The sequence below is a fragment of the Musa acuminata genome, chromosome BXJ1-7 (assembly GCF_036884655.1).
Source record: "Musa acuminata AAA Group cultivar baxijiao chromosome BXJ1-7, Cavendish_Baxijiao_AAA, whole genome shotgun sequence".
Taxonomy (NCBI): Eukaryota; Viridiplantae; Streptophyta; class Magnoliopsida; order Zingiberales; family Musaceae; genus Musa; species Musa acuminata.
In genome coordinates this window covers 40,767,329-40,783,198 of record NC_088333.1, presented here as the reverse complement: position 1 = coordinate 40,783,198, position 15,870 = coordinate 40,767,329, and the positions used below count along the sequence as shown (strand labels likewise).

General features: G+C 40.8%; 3 protein-coding genes across 6 annotated transcripts; all 3 read left to right on the top strand.

Annotated features, from left to right (window-relative positions):
* The first annotated feature begins 85 nt into the window (after window positions 1-85).
* On the top strand, window positions 86-7,481 carry LOC135679415 (uncharacterized). 3 transcript variants are annotated; one of them, XM_065193155.1, is made up of 8 exons: window positions 86-321; window positions 2,337-2,536; window positions 2,936-3,037; window positions 4,790-4,841; window positions 4,950-5,148; window positions 5,974-6,157; window positions 6,265-6,382; window positions 6,491-7,481. In XM_065193155.1, exons 1-5 carry the CDS (start codon window positions 231-233, stop codon window positions 5,060-5,062), a joined length of 558 nt encoding a protein of 185 aa, XP_065049227.1. In that variant the 5' UTR covers window positions 86-230; the 3' UTR covers window positions 5,063-5,148; window positions 5,974-6,157; window positions 6,265-6,382; window positions 6,491-7,481. The 3 variants fall into 3 exon arrangements, with proteins under 3 accessions (XP_065049227.1, XP_065049225.1, XP_065049226.1); XM_065193153.1 differs by lacking the exon at window positions 86-321 and adding an exon at window positions 956-1,859; XM_065193154.1 differs by lacking the exons at window positions 86-321; window positions 5,974-6,157; window positions 6,265-6,382; window positions 6,491-7,481 and adding an exon at window positions 956-1,859 and having other exon boundaries at window positions 4,950-5,331.
* Window positions 7,227-11,134, top strand: LOC135679414 (probable alkaline/neutral invertase D). The gene is made up of 5 exons (XM_065193152.1): window positions 7,227-7,361; window positions 7,562-7,931; window positions 8,442-8,873; window positions 9,803-10,361; window positions 10,635-11,134. The coding sequence occupies exons 2-5, from the start codon at window positions 7,575-7,577 to the stop codon at window positions 10,928-10,930; spliced, it is 1,644 nt and encodes a 547-aa protein (XP_065049224.1). The 5' UTR covers window positions 7,227-7,361; window positions 7,562-7,574; the 3' UTR covers window positions 10,931-11,134.
* Window positions 11,135-13,820: 2,686 nt separating this feature from the next.
* LOC135585169 (NAC domain-containing protein 30-like) lies at window positions 13,821-15,767 on the top strand. 2 transcript variants are annotated; one of them, XM_065194033.1, is made up of 4 exons: window positions 13,821-13,926; window positions 14,577-14,753; window positions 14,830-15,101; window positions 15,170-15,767. In XM_065194033.1, the coding sequence occupies exons 1-4, from the start codon at window positions 13,899-13,901 to the stop codon at window positions 15,566-15,568; spliced, it is 876 nt and encodes a 291-aa protein (XP_065050105.1). In that variant the 5' UTR covers window positions 13,821-13,898; the 3' UTR covers window positions 15,569-15,767. The 2 variants fall into 2 exon arrangements, with proteins under 2 accessions (XP_065050105.1, XP_065050104.1); XM_065194032.1 differs by having other exon boundaries at window positions 13,873-13,926; window positions 14,568-14,753.
* Window positions 15,768-15,870: the final 103 nt, after the last annotated feature.

Here is a 15,870-nt window from a genome sequence, read left to right as displayed (position 1 = left end):
ACAGAATTAAAAATATTATAGTTTTATTTTAAAAATACAATAATCCTATTAAAAAGATAATTGGCATGTGAGGCTCCGTGGATGCTTAAGCGCGCATTAAGACAAGCAGGAGGCGTGCAGCCCGCGGGGCTCCGGCGACGTTACGAGGATGCCGTCATTTGATCTTTGCGCTTCTTCTGCTTCTTGATTCGTCTCATCACGTTCCCCGGCCCGAGAAAGTAAAAGAAGGAATGGAATCTCCGCCGGAGGAGGACTTCTGCTCGATCTGCCACGACAGCTTCACCCTCCCATGCCAAGCCAATTGCTCCCACTGGTTCTGCGGTCACGGCTCTTAACCCCAACACACCCCCTCCCTCTCTCTCTACAATCTTGAACCCTAATTTATTGTTCTTGACGACCTTCTTGTTTAGTTTCGTTTTCTAAGCTTTCCCGCATGTTGGCCATTCTTCGCTAACCTGAGGTGGTGGATCCAATTTTTTCATCGATTTCGTTGATTCCCATCGTTCTTGTAGTTTTAGTCGGATGAAGAATCTTTGTGGGAACTCGTGGTGTCTAATCTGGCAATCTCTCGTAAAATCTTGAACCTTAATTTCTTGTTTTTGACGTCCTTCTTGTTTGGTTTTGAGTCTTTAGTTTCGTTTTCTTCATTTGTTAATTGTGTTCGATTGCAACAAGACTAGCTTTCTCATTCTTGACCAGCGTTTTTTGTAATTCCAGTCTGATGGTTGAAGAATTTTTATGGGAATTCGTGGTATCTGATCTGACAATATCTCATAAGATCTTGAACCCTAATTTTTTTGTTCTTGATGTCCCTCTTGTTTAGTTTTGAATCTTTAATTTCTATTTCTTCGTCGTTAATCGTGTGTGGTTGCAACAAGACGAGCTTTCCCACAAAGTGGAGATTCTTCGCTGGCCTGAGGTGGTAGAGCCAATTTATTCATTGTTTTAGGTTGAGTCGCATGCCACCATTTTTGTAATTTTAGTCAGTTGGATGAAGAATTTTCATGGGAATCCATGGTAACTGATCTGATAATATCTCATAATTTTGAAACGCATTTTGAATGGCTAGTTGTTATTAAATATGGAGTGAATTTGGATTCTGAATGGTTGTCAGGTTTAGTTTAATAAAGAAGAACATTTTATCTTCCATAACATAAATTTGTATACAAGAATATTTGGAAGGTTGACTAATTGAATAATGGAATCTGCCATCAAGATTTGTGATGTTTTCTACGAGCAAGTAATGCAAGTTTATTTATGATAGTTGAATGCTTTCTTATGCACATAACATTTCAACTGTACTCTGGATTCTTTTCTTGGCCTTGCTTAAGTAATATACCATATATTTGATCATAGTCTTATTAAACCTAAAACTCTTGGTTTCTATCATTTATCTCCATCGATCAAGTTAAGACTTAAATCTCAACTAAACTCTCATCAATTAAAATAACATCATTACTAGATTACATACAGTATGAAAGTTTATATGGCTATTATGTTGATCCATGAAAGATAAGGACTCAAAAGTAGATCTTTCATGTAACTCTTATAGTTTTTGTTTCCTCTTTTGAATCACAACATTTTTGTTTCCTAATCATTGCTCCCAAAACCAGCTGAGCAACATTTTTATATTAGATAAAAAAACATCTCACGATGGCTCAGTCATGTAGCAGTAGTGTATTAAAACCTATTTATTATCATGTCACACTATAATGTACATTTTCTTCTTCTTTTTTTACCTTTCTTTTGTGACGTTTTGGAGCTTTTTCACAATGCCAACTTTATTTGTTGGCTAGGGACACATAATAATCTCGTAAAATGCTCATCTTCAGTATCTTCAAGACTTTTGCTTGACACTGGTTAGTTCTTCTACACTTTGAGAGGTCATATGTTGTCATTCACAGCCTGTGCAGATTGTTCTCGCTGTTCATTCTTTCTTTATGCTTTCTCATAAAGTGATGGTGATTTTTGAGTTCTATACATGCTTCTGTAATGAGCATGCTAGTTGCTCTATCGCTTAATCTACTATGGTTTCCCAGAGAGATCTCCTACATGAATTAGTGAGGTAGAATAAAAGACATTTTCCAATGGCAATTAGTGGACATATGTTTAGATTCTTGATCTCAGAAGTGATTTTAAATTTGCTTAGATTATGCATCTAGCTTATAGCTTTGAAGATTAGCATTATCATTTACCTCAAATATCCCAGAGATGGTAGGTATTATTGGTCCTAAGTCAAGTTTTAATTGTAGAGTCAGGAGGTCATTATTGTCTCAGTATGTTTGTTGATTAATTAGTTATAATATGTTTTGAGACTATCAACTTTGTATTCTCAGGCCATTGTATTCTGCGTGTGTGGCATCATGGATCTGCCCTTCAACCATGCAAGTGTCCCATTTGCCGTCGTTTCATAACTTTGTTAATACCTACTGATGCTGCTGTACAAGAGCGCCAGGACCCAGAAGCTAGTCGAGTTCTTGAAAACATTGAGAAATACAACCGAAATTTTGGTGGAGGCTCATCCAGCCTTGTACAGGTGAATTTCCCATCACATATATATCTTGTTCATTTCTTCAAAGGATAAGAAAACCATTCCCTGCCTATCAAAATTTTCCCATCTCAAACGAAAAGGCAAATGTTCATCTAGATGACGTGACTAGATGAGTATTTAACAATAACAATGCAGAATATTCATTTAAAAATACTAAAGTGAATTTTTTGTTTCATTTTATTTTATTTTTGTAAAGAATAAAAATTGTCAAATGCAACAAAAGAAATTCTAGTTAGGAAGAGAACTTTCCAATACATCTACTATATGTAATATTGAGAGGCATATCAGACAGAAATATGTAGTCAAATATCAATCCTTTGATATTGAACTGATACCTAAATCGAAAGCCAATTTGTTAAAGGATTAACTATTTTGGCATCACAGAGGTTGAGGGACCTTCCATTCTTCATCCGAAGACTGTTAAGAGAAATGATGGATCCACAAAGGTCACTGCCCTTCGTCCTCAGAGTACGAGTGATTCTTGCTGTAAGTAACAGATAACTCAGACGAAATGTGCATATAAGGTTGTTATATGTTTTCAATATATAATTTAATTCGTAATTAGTACAAGGGAGCAGTCTTAGATATTCATTTTCAAACTTCAATAAATATATTTCTTGCATTATCATGGTCAAGATTTTGTGTTTCTACCTAATCTATTTGTTTCTTCTTAAATTGCTACATCATACATTTACCTTTTTTACCATATGCAACAAAAGCTAGATCCTGTCTTTTTCTTTTTGTTTTATTTAAGTGAAAAGTTCTTGATGTATATGGAACTTTGATTCTTCAGTGGCATATCAACATTTCCAGACAAATTTTGTTATTTTGATTGGTAATTGTTGATCTAGTAACATATATAGGTTTATTGTTACTCTTATATATGATTATCATAAGCTCGATATTAGGTTGGGATTCTTATGTAACAAAAGTACTTGAATGATGCTTGTCTGGACTGGAATACAAAATAACTTTTGCTTTTGTTCAGGAGTTTTTAACAAAGAGCAAGGTAGAATGGAAGTAGTTGCATCCACATTGTTTTTAATTTGTTAAAATACTCAAAATCCTTTAAGGTCACATTAAGATCACCAGAGCCAAGTTATCCTGGAATCAACTCTATGAATATATCATATAATTCTGTAATGTATTTGATATAATATTTAGGCTAGAATCTTTTAGGGATTTAACCTACCTCTAAGGTTTGCAATCCTCTTTTTCTTGATGTGTTAAAATGCAACAAAGGTAAAAAATATATATCCTTGGTAGTTATGGACTTGCTAGCCCGTCTAGTCACTGAAATGCCAACAATGTTGAGCAGTATTGAGATTTAATTCTGCTAAACAAATCTAATGTGGGGCCCAGAACTTTTTTCCATAGCGATGATAATCTTTAGTTTTAAATGTTTATGAGAAAGGACTTCCAAATATTTGAATAATTATTGTGAACAGAATCACAGATTATGAAATATTGTTATCTGGTCATTGTCATGATAATGTTCTAAGAAGTAGCCATGATAGGCGGTCAATCAATTTACCACACAGCACATAAGTGTGTGCTGTCACACAAGTGCCCGGAAACACACATCATACTGAATATTGAAAAAAGTCTTTGTTCATGAATGTATGTTATCAGGTATCAAAATAGAAAATTTTATCAAGATCAAAGTATAATTAGGTAATTTGAAGTTATAGTGATAAGTGACCAATTGATGTGATCAACAACAAGAGAGGATAGATGTTTAAGGTATTAATGTAATATTAACATGGCCGACCTGTTTTATCACAACAATAAAAATATTCATGACAAAGAATTGATAACAATGAGGAAAAGGAAGCATATGCATTAGTGGCATAATCTGGATATGCATTAGTGGCATAATCTGGATCTGCATTCCTATTCTCGGAGTTATTTGGACAGAATGTGCTACTGTTTAGGTGTACATCAAATTGTTTAGTGGACACCAAAATTTTTATGACCATGGAATAGGTCTACGTGTCCAGAAGCAGAATCAGATAGTCCCTGCAAAGAATTTTTAAAAGATTATGCAATGAGGCTTAGAATTTGATTTCTGCAAAATTGTAAACCAATTATAAAGCAGTTGACAACATGTTAATGCAACGTGTACTGTAAGCCTATGTGCAGTACCCATGCTCGCTTAGGTACTTTCTAGTTTCTAGGATACCCATTTTGATTTATTTTGCACATTTACTAAAGTATATTGAGATTTAAATTTTCCAGATGGCTCTAACTGCAATATATGTGCTGAGTCCCGTGGACATTATCCCAGAAGGTAATACCACATCTCCATGATTCTTGTGGATATTTGTACTTGCAGTATTTTTGTAGTTACTGATCTTATATCATGTTTTAACAATTAGTATTGACACTCTTGGTACAGGAGTATTTGGATTTGTTGGTTTTCTGGATGATCTCATCATTTTGCTGATTGTTTTCCTCCATCTTGCTACTGTCTACCGTTCAGTACTTCTTTACCGCCACGGAGGTTCTTGAATGCTCTGGTCAATATATGCATCTGATGGAATTCTCTAGCAAGTTTTATCTAGAAAGTGTCAAAAGATGTACTTCATTTCAGCAAAGTAATTTGTCTCAGATATTTGTGTACAATTCTAATCTGGCTAGTAGCTCACTTTGCATTTTTGCATGTCATGTAAATTTTTCATACAGTTCATCATGTTTTCCTGTGATACCTCTTCTTTAAACAGCTTCTATTCTTTTGTTTGTAGTGTCGGGTGTTTTTTTAACGGGTTGAAGTTGTTTCAGATTGAGTGGCTTGACAATGTTATCAGCAACTATCATGTTATCTGGCAGCTAACTTGTTTTTTAGATTTTTAGGACAGTCTGGCTTTTTATCAAAGCTGTTATTGCCAAGAGGGACCACATAAATGTGGAAGAAGCTGCTGATGCAAACTATGATGTAGGTATTGTGAGACCAAACATACTTGTGAACCAATGACCACTCTGGAATAGTTGCCTTGGATTTATTCACCAGGATTAAAATCCATTGCCATGTTCAGCCTTTTAGCACTGGGATATGTCAGCAGTCAATCATTAAAATTCAGACAGACAAGCTGAGTTTCATTAAAATTCAGTCAGATTTTTATGACTTCAAACACCACATTCAAAGCTGAGCCAAAACTTGTAGCTGAAGCTGTCTGCAGCATCCTCATTTCTTACAAGTCTCATATATCATATACGGTGTTACAAGTTCATGTTAGTGCAGTGCAATGTGCTTATTTGCTCTGTCATCATCTTTTCTCTTATCAAGTTCTATTTTACTACCCATATGATTCTACATAATTTCCTAGTGGTTGCAGTGTATAATTTTCTAGTGGTTATAATTTGAAACCCATCTTGTTGTTGATTTTTGCATCTAATCCTCTCTCCCATTCTGTGGTCTGCAGATGGATAACACCAGTGGATGGTGAAGGAAAGATCAGTAAGTCCACAAGTTTCATCATTAATTGCACAAGAAATACACTGAACAGTATCTGGAGGCTATCTGAGTGCTGGAGCACACTGTCAGGTGTCAAGAGATCTTAGAAAAGTGCACAAGATCTGCACACAGTTTTATCATCAAATCTAGAGGTTAGGTCATCTGGATGCTCAGGAATATTGTCATATGACAAGTGATCATAACAAGGCACAAGATTCTAAAGATGACCTGATTTATGATTCTTGACTTGCTTCCACAGGAGTACAACACTTACTGGGCACAGAGAGTAAGTGCCCCTGCCTGCCATTCTAATATGAAGACTCACCATAGTAGACATTCTAAGCCACAGTCGCCTTCAGCATCCATGGCCATCTTTGGTAACTCTCAACTCTTAAAAATGCATGGAATGAATTCTCCTTCCCTTATCTGCTTTCATTAACTTACCAGTTTGATATACAATACTGCTTGGTACCTGTGTTTAACAGCGCAAGGATCGCAAAACTTGGATATGGTTGGGCTAGCATTTACAAGTCCGTCCATCGACTAGTTCAAACCAGATGGTCCAGTCTGAGTCTATGGGATCACTGTGCTCGACACTGCTGTCATGTATCCACTCTGCCTTCCCTTGGATGTATACTGTGGCATGCAACAAACGTGTGCAGCCGGCGTTCAGTCAAAGACTCGGTTGTGCCTGCCGGGATAAACAAACCCAACTCACTGAAACCTTCCCTTCGTCCGCCACCTGCAACCCATCATAAGCTGTTCCAAGCTGTCCGCCCTTTTTTTTTTCCTGCCCTTCTTTTTGGGGGCTTCGAGTGCGGATTACACCGAATGAACGGTGAGGACTGGTGAGCCGTCGACTCGCCCGTCCGTTGCACACCAATCGGCCTGCCATTCTAACCTACCTACTGCACCGGTGGAGGAGGAGGAGACCCGCCATGCAGGGGCCATATCAGCCACCGATAACATGGCGGGTTCGTCGGTGGGTGAGTACGTAAAGAATTGATTCCTTTTATACCCCTGTATGTCCGTACGAATGAAGTCGACAACCTACCCGAGAACTCGGACATGGGAAGCCTTACATGCACTTCTGCCGTTGGTAGATCTACCTCCGTTATGTGTGCCATAATATGCAACACTGGCGCCGGCGGTGGGTCTCCGTGTTATGTTACCGGCTACTTCAGGTTAACGGCGCAAGCTTGTGATCCCGTTGTCGGCCCTTAAATATCAGCCCTTGGCAATTGCTCGCTTTTTCCCCTCTTCTTTCCCCCTCAAGCCCTGTGGCCGCCTCCGATCTCCATCTCTTCCGAGCGATCTGTCGAGAGAGACAGAGAGTCGCCCCTTCCTCCTTTCGAGGTCTGTCCCTCTCTACTTCTCGGAGAAATTTGTCTGTTCTTTTTCTGCTTTTTTTTTTGTTTGGATTTTACTCCTCTGGATTTTGTGATCTTGTACTAGGAAGGACTGGATCTTGTACTAGGAACGACTGGTTCTTGTTCTTTGGATAGTGGGCTGGGTTAGATTCGTGAAAGTAGTATGTTTTTTGGGAACTGATGCAGATCGGTCTTGAGTATGGACGGGCCCAGGGAGGCAAGCTCTTCGGTGGAGATCGACGACCTTAGCCTATCACGGCTCCTCAACAAGCCGAAGCTCAACATTGAGCGGCAGAGATCGTTCGATGAGAGGTCCTTGAGCGAGCTCTCGATCAATGTCAGAGCCCTCGAGGGCTATGACAGTATATATTCGCCTGCAGGGTATAGGTCTGGATTTGACACGCCTTCGACCGCTCGGAACTCCTTCGAGCCGCATCCGATGGTTGCCGAGGCATGGGATTCGCTCCGGAGATCGTTGGTGCACTTCAGAGGGCAACCGGTGGGGACGATCGCTGCCAATGATCACGGGTCGGAGGAGATCCTCAACTATGATCAGGTAGTTATAGAGTTTGTATTGTATGAGTGGATCTTTTTCTTCAGTTAATTCTGCTGTGTTTGGTGTTTCATTAGTAACGTACTGTAGATATCCAAAACCATTTGGATTATGCTCGATGACATTATACTAGAATGCACCCTCCTCCTTTCTCTAGTGTTTTGCTGGTTGGATTGCCATGTTTTTCTATAGATTTAATGGTGTTGTGATTTATCATGCATGCCTGAAGGGTCACTCTGCAAATCCAAGTACTTACTTTTGATCTTTCAGTGCATTCAACCTATTATGATGCCACGGAGATAACACTGCTACCCACCTTTTTAGTTATGTAAATTTTCTTAATGATGTGATGCACCGTGCAGCTGCTCACTTTGCTGCTTCATCCTATCTTCTGATGGCTCGCTCTGAAGGATGTGTTTATGGCAATATAGCAAGGGGAAAATATTTCAAAATGCATGCTTGATAAGATCACTACTGGTGTCGCAAGCTGATCACTGATTTACTTCTATATAGGTGTTTGTTCGTGATTTTGTACCGAGTGCACTCGCTTTTTTAATGAATGGGGAACCGGAGATAGTTAAAAACTTTCTCCTGAAAACCCTCCATCTTCAAGGGTGGGAAAAGAAGATAGACCGTTTCACGCTTGGTGAAGGTGTCATGCCAGCGAGCTTCAAAGTGCTCCATGATGCTGGTCGAAAAACAGATACACTGATTGCAGATTTTGGTGAAAGCGCAATTGGAAGAGTTGCACCTGTTGACTCTGGGTTCTGGTGGATTATACTTCTCCGTGCCTATACAAAGTCAACTGGAGACTTATCTCTTGCAGAAACACATGAATGCCAAAAGGGAATGCGGCTTATATTAGCTTTATGCCTATCAGAAGGTTTTGACACATTTCCGACGCTCCTATGTGCTGATGGTTGTTCAATGATTGATCGACGAATGGTAAGACCATAAGCATTTTTCTTCAATGCAGTCATCTGTTCAGATATCGTATGCTTCGATCACTATTTTACTATTCTGAACCTTTTATCCTTCTCCTAAAATGTTCCGTTTTTTTGTTTCCTTCAGATCCTTTGCTGTCCTTTTCTGCTTTTGACTGCTAAGATCTCTATTATTTTTCCTGTTCACACCAAAGTTTTCTTCTTGAAGTTAAAACAGGAATATCTCCTTACTGGACTTTACTATAGGATATTCATTTTGTCAATAGAAACAAATGTAACATGCAACTGATTTTGGCTAAAAAAGTAGTTTTGTATGAACTAAAGACCATAACATACCCCACTTGATTCTTCTAGCTGGTCATAAGCATGACGGTTAACAGGGCCACATCAGCACTTGATCATAAACACATGATAGCATGACCAAGTTACTTTCTAAGACCCCTCGCAAATGGTGAGTCATTGTCCATCATTAAGAACTCGAAGGTCTTTTTGGCCTAAAACCTGTATTTTTTACAGTCTGGAATCATGACATATATTGTATCAGCACTAACCTAAGAAAACAACTTTGTGAAAACTAGTGGTCCTAGTAGGCAAGGCCTGTTCGTAGGACAATCCGGGAGCACATATCAGATGGAGCAACCACTGTCTTGTCATGTCATATGGTTTATTAAGAAAGGGTTTTTGCCATATATTTAGGCCTGGCATGAACTTAAGGGGTATGAGCAAAGATTCTTTAGATGGACTCGTAAGTTGTTATGCACCCAAACAAGCGTTTATTTAGTACTTTTCTAAACATACCATATGGTTTTGGACTTGGTCACGATGTCCCACATGTTTAAACTTTGTATGAATTTGTATATATTATTCACAAACATATTCCTATTTGTTCCGATTCACTTATATGTGTTCTGTCACGTACTTTATTTTCAGGGTATATATGGTTATCCTATCGAAATTCAGGCACTTTTCTTTATGGCTTTGAGGTGTGCTCTGCCAATGCTTAAACATGATGCGGAAGGGAAGGAATTTGTAGAAAGAATCGTGAAACGTTTGCATGCACTAAGTTACCACATGAGAAGTTACTTTTGGCTTGATTTTCAGCAATTAAATGACATATATCGCTATAAAACAGAGGAGTATTCTCACACAGCTGTCAACAAGTTCAATGTGATCCCAGACTCAATTCCAGATTGGGTGTTTGATTTCATGCCTACGCGAGGAGGTTATTTTATTGGGAATGTCAGTCCAGCAAGGATGGACTTCCGCTGGTTCGCATTGGGAAACCTTGTCGCCATTTTGTCATCTCTTGCTACCCCGGAGCAGTCTATGGCTATTATGGATCTCATCGAAGAGCGTTGGGAGGAACTGGTTGGAGAAATGCCTTTAAAAATAACATATCCTGCCATTGAGAACCATGAGTGGCGAATCGTCACCGGTTGTGATCCTAAGAATACAAGATGGAGCTACCACAATGGAGGATCTTGGCCAGGTTAGTCAACTTGGGGCCTTTGACGCCTTTTTTTTTTTTTTTTTTTATGGGGATGATGAATCAAAAGAATCTGATGCCTTAGAGATTTCATTACACAAACTTTGCCGCTTCAGGTTATTTCAGATATCGATGCTATTTTGTGCTCATCATCACTGTGCTTTCTTTCTTTTCCACCTTGTTAGTGTTTAATTATTCTAGATGTTGACTATCGACATGCACAAAGGTCTCTAACCACGAGACAACTCTTCCTCCTTTCTTTTGCTGTCACCGCAGTGCTTCTTTGGCTGCTCACTGCAGCCTGTATCAAGACTGGTCGACCGCAGATTGCCCGTCGAGCGATTGAGCTTGCGGAGAACCGGCTCTTGAAAGACGGCTGGCCGGAATACTACGATGGCAAGCTGGGGAGGTACATAGGAAAACAGGCAAGGAAGTTCCAGACATGGTCGATTGCAGGTTATTTGGTGGCTAAGATGATGCTGGAAGATCCATCACATCTGGGGATGGTCTCTCTTGAAGAGGACAAGGCGATGAAGCCTCTAATCAAGAGATCAAACTCATGGACTTGTTAAGAATCTTTACAGAGAAGAATTATGTTGTAAGAACATTTCTCATTCTTTTCTGCAGCATTCGGTTATCACCTGCTCGGTTCATATCAGCTCATATGTTGTCTTGAAAATACTATCATAAAGAGCTCGACTTCCCCAAGAAATTGCTGACACAAAATATTATGGTTACCAGTAAATGGAGTTGACATGAATCATTATTTTTCCTAACCAAGTGAAGTAAGGCTACCAAAGTAGATTTGTGAAGGAAAGAGAGCACTTCAATTTTGATTTAGAATGTCAATTTTCTTCCATGCTATACATGCCAACACTATTTATGTGAGGCATGCTATAAACATGAGAGTGCAAAATAATGGAGCAACAACAGAGAAAAGTCACAAGCAAACATGATGGTGATCATACATTGATGGATTACAGATTTCAGGTTACAGGTAGAGGATCAGAACATGAACTACAATGGCTCCTTTTTCCACAAAATTGCAGGAAAAGAAAAGCTAGTTAAATCATGCACCATAACTTCTGCAACTGGTTATTAGATCTCTCTCTCTCTCTCTCTCTCTCTCTCTCTCTCTCTGAGAACAGCATGTCTGATCAACATTGGCAGCAACAGGCTGGATTATTTTTCTGAAGGCAATCTTCATACATTGCACCCAATGATGAAGGCTGCCACATGTCAGACACATACCAAAAATTAGTAGTGCCACACTGGTCCCAACTAGTCATCCATTTCCAATGATGACAAACAGAAGGAGACCACCATGTTCAGGTCATCAGATCAAAATAATAAGCCCATGGGGAGTGATGGGTTAAGCTTTTTTGGTACTTGGAAAGTGGGTTAGATTATTAGCTTGGTCTCACTCCTTTGTCTTGCAACAGTAGCCAAGCCAAGAGAAGGGAAGAAGTAGGAGTCCTCTGTGATTAGCTTCTCAATAACATATTCTTTGGACTCATTAAGAGGTTTTCATGTTGTTGGAACAGTTGGTACTCTTCACTTCAGTCTCAACTCCACCACCAACTAGTATTTAAGTGATGCTTCAAATCCAGCCACATCACAAGCAACTCACACGGCTTTGTCTAATTATCCTCACCCTTCAAGGCTTTTAGCTCATGAGCCAAAGTAGAGTTCAATCATACCTCATGCCAAAGTGAAAGGCTACCACTTGTGGGAGGAGACATGTCCTTATCTGCTTGCTAGTCAAGTCTCAAGACTGAGAGCTTTGTGTTCTAAGACACAGAGAGAGAGAGAGAGAGACCTCTGTGATTAGTTTCTCCACAACAAAGTCTTTGGGCTACTGAGTCTTATATTTTCAACAAAAGTCTTCATGTAGTCTTCATTTCAGTCTCAACTCCACCAACAAGCAATCAACAGTATCCAAGTGACGCAAGCAACAAGCATGGCCTTGCCTAACTGTCTTAACCATCCAAGATTATAAGATCCCTCATGCCAAAGTGAAAGCTTGTGTTCTCACACACACAGATAGAGAGAGAGAGAGGCAAGACATAATATAGTTATGTTAGAAAGGCATTACAAGCAAGCAAAGTATGACGAGACACATAAAGAGGGAGACTGGCCGCCCGTGGGTGTCCAAGTCCAAGGAGGTTGCTTTGTCCAAGAACAAGCGCAAGCGTGTCACAGGAAATCGGCTCTATTAACTTGGAACGAATCACTTTTGTCACGCCTCGGCCACGGAAAGGCATCCTCATGCCCAATATACTACTTGCTTGTGTCTCCCTCACTGATCTCTTGTTAGCATCCAGCAGTTCTGGTCATCATCCACTTAGCCACAAAAGAAAAGAACCTTCTTTCATGAACCATTAGCATCTTAATCCGACTCTCTCTAAACATGAGGACAAGCTGCATACGTTACAGATGTGATGTCACTTCGAAAAGAAGAAGGTGAGACCCTTCGATTCCAGAATTAAGGGGAGAAGGAAAAGTCCATGTTTCCGAAGCTACCAACGGTGAAGATCTCGGAGCATAACGATGGGTCATCTTTCTGGATCATCCTTCCTCCCGAACAAAGTGAAGGTGTGGTATACAATGAATTATACATAGGTAGAGCATGAGAAACCCCTTCATCAAGTAACCAAATGGCCACCAGGTACTGTTGAAGAACGATGGATGTGAGACTAACTCGAGTTAAGAAGGATAGAGCACGCATTTCCACTTGTGATTCCCTTTGTTGGTTCTAATATGGTACTAGCAAGCACCATCAAAAGCAGTGCAGGCCACTGGAATAATATGCACAGATTAAACTAGCTGCCATTTGGTACTCAGATGGCTGTTCTTGGGACACATTCCCCACATAAGTCTTCTGTGCTTTCATCTTGAACGACAAGGGTTTAGCTTTTCTTTGTCGTCATGGTATTTCTTGCGTTCCAAGTCTTGGATTTATAGAGATAGATGGCAATACCATTCATGATGTCATACTTCTTCATTACCAGACTACCGAATTATATACAATCTTTAGTTCTTGTTAATGGAAGCTTCTTTCTCGGAAATGAACACAGATGATTGGCTTAATTTGTGGTGCGAGAGGAAGACCACCACATGATATTTCTTGGACAGGAAGAAGTGGCATTCAGAATCTAACGTCTATTCCAAGAAGAAAGTCTTGCAGCACAATACAAGGGCGGTAAAGGAGGCTACCAACACAAGGGGAGAGGGGGAGCTGGAGTTGCTGGTGGTGGTGGTGGTGGTGGAGTGAGGATTTCTTATTGTCACTCCCCGCCGCCCAAATCGACTTCCTCTATCCCTTTCCATGCTTTCCGTTCCCCTTTGCCCACCCCACGCGCAATCGATGACTACTCTCTCTCTCTCTCTCTCTCTCTCTCTCTCTCTCTCTCTCTCTACAGTAATTCCTTCATTTATTTATGTCCTTCCAGCTCCTTCCCACCAGTATAAAACCCTCTGCTGCCTCTACCATCTTACTCTATTCTCCTCTCTCTCTCTCTCTCTGGAAGCAACTCGATAATGAATTGCCAGATGAACTCCTCCATGGGTAAGAAGACTGAAGATAGATTCATTCTCTCTCCTCTATTGCTAGGTCAAGTAGCATGCATGAGTGCAATGGAAGGCATATATATATATATATATATATATATATGCAAGTACAAACTGGCTAGCTAGTGGTTCTATTCTTAGATGCGTAGAGCATTCGATGGATGGATGCTATGGTTTTAGTTCCCTTCATCCTTTTCTCCTCATTCACAAGCTTTACATGCATGCGTGTGTGTAGCGAGAAGAAGTGTAGCATACGTGAGTGGGTAAGCGGTCGATTTTGCGGCGGATTGTCACTGTAAAGTTTTAGCCGTCGTTAGTGCCTTCGGCCTTTAAGATTGTTTGTTTGTGGGGGCGTGGTGGATGCTGAAAGCTACCCAACCATGTAGTGCACTCAAAGCAACACAGGGCAGGCATGCTTCATCCTCAAAAAAGTCAATTTTATCGTCTGCTTTCTGTCGTAGTAGCAGTTGTTGTTGTTGTTGTTGTTGTTGACATCGTTTGCTCCAAAGAGGAGAAGAAGAAGAAGATCGCTATCAAACATCACAATAAGCTGCATTACATGATAGCTGATATATGTATGTAGTGCCTTCTCTTCCATCTTCTTCCTCTATGCATGAACGACTCGTGGGTGCGTGTTAGGGTTTACAGCTGAATCGGCAATGGAGGTGGTGGAATATTCTTGTGTGCCACCTGGTTTCAGATTCCACCCCACGGAGGCAGAGCTCGTCGGATACTATCTTGCAAGAAAGGTGGCCTGCCAGAAGATCGATCCGGACGTCATTCGGGATGTCGATCTCTATCGAATGGAGCCATGGGATCTCCAAGGCTAGTCGTCGTTACGGTAAGATTCTTACCATCGATCTACTCTGTACTACTAATGCTTGCTGTTCTTGGTGGATAGATCGGTGCAAGTATGGCCATGAAGAGCAAACCGAATGGTACTTCTTCAGCTTCAAGGACAGGAAGTACCCCAGCGGAACTCGCACCAACAGAGCCACCGCTGCCGGATTCTGGAAAGCAACGGGGCGCGACAAGCCCGTTCTTTCCAGCTCTCGAATCATAGGGATGAGGAAGACTCTGGTGTTCTACGAGGGACGAGCCCCGAACGGGAGGAAGACCGATTGGATCATGCATGAGTACCGTCTTCAGACGAGTCAACACGGACCTCCTCAGGCAAGTCAACTCCGTGTAAGAACTCAGCCCAACCCTCGCATGCATGCCGTACTGAACTTGAGGTGCAGGAAGAAGGATGGGTCGTCTGTAGAGCGTTCCAAAAGCCAAGCCCTAGTCCGAGGCCATGCTACACCATCGATGGACCTCGCTCTCCGGTGAACTTTTCCAGGCCTGCCTTCCTCATGGATTCTTACGTGAGGGGCATAGAACATGCGTTTGACATTCCACAGATGGACAGTCCAAGCTTATCCACGAAGGAATGGACGGTCCAACATGGTGACGAGCACGGTGCTAACAAGAGAAGAAGCAACTGCGACGGCCAGCTGATAGATTGGAAGGTTTTGGACAAGTTGCTCTCATCGCAGATCAACGAGTCAACTTCTTCCGACATGGCGATCGCAGATTATGATGCGGGCGCTGGTCAAAGTCAAGCAGAACATTTTCTTTCGTTCTTTGATAGCTCATGATGCTGAGATGGTACACGAGCTCTTTAACGATCATTAACTCTTTCTTCTACTATGCAATCAATCCCGGGGTGATAGGAAAGTAGTGAGCAGGTGCTGATCTCTGAGTCTGATGTAATAGGTTTAGTGTTCGTATATCATGTAAGTGTTGCATCGATCTCTGAAAGCTGTATAACTATGTCTTCTCTTTCGACGTCTGAAAGCTGCTGATCTCCAAGATCTTGGGCAAGGACGATGAGGTTGTGTTGCTGGTTATAGGTTGATCTCTATCGGCCATCGCTTCGCCGCTGCCATTAGCATCTGCG

Excerpts from the sequence above, each read along its gene's own strand:
- LOC135679415 (XM_065193153.1), top strand. The coding sequence starts at position 1,700 with ATGTCACACTATAATGTACATTTTCTTCTTCTTTTTTTACCTTTCTTT. Across the intron at positions 2,537-2,935 it reads GCTCATCCAGCCTTGTACAG|AGGTTGAGGGACCTTCCATT; the intron begins GTGAATTTCCCA and ends TTGGCATCACAG. Across the intron at positions 3,038-4,789 it reads GAGTACGAGTGATTCTTGCT|ATGGCTCTAACTGCAATATA; the intron begins GTAAGTAACAGA and ends TAAATTTTCCAG.
- LOC135585169 (XM_065194032.1), top strand. The coding sequence starts at position 13,899 with ATGAATTGCCAGATGAACTCCTCCATGG. Across the intron at positions 13,927-14,567 it reads CCAGATGAACTCCTCCATGG|GGTTTACAGCTGAATCGGCA; the intron begins GTAAGAAGACTG and ends GGTGCGTGTTAG. Across the intron at positions 14,754-14,829 it reads GGAGCCATGGGATCTCCAAG|ATCGGTGCAAGTATGGCCAT; the intron begins GCTAGTCGTCGT and ends CTTGGTGGATAG.
- LOC135679414 (XM_065193152.1), top strand. The coding sequence starts at position 7,575 with ATGGACGGGCCCAGGGAGGCAAGCTCTTCGGTGGAGATCGACGACCTT. Across the intron at positions 7,932-8,441 it reads AGATCCTCAACTATGATCAG|GTGTTTGTTCGTGATTTTGT; the intron begins GTAGTTATAGAG and ends ACTTCTATATAG. Across the intron at positions 10,362-10,634 it reads CAATGGAGGATCTTGGCCAG|TGCTTCTTTGGCTGCTCACT; the intron begins GTTAGTCAACTT and ends CTGTCACCGCAG.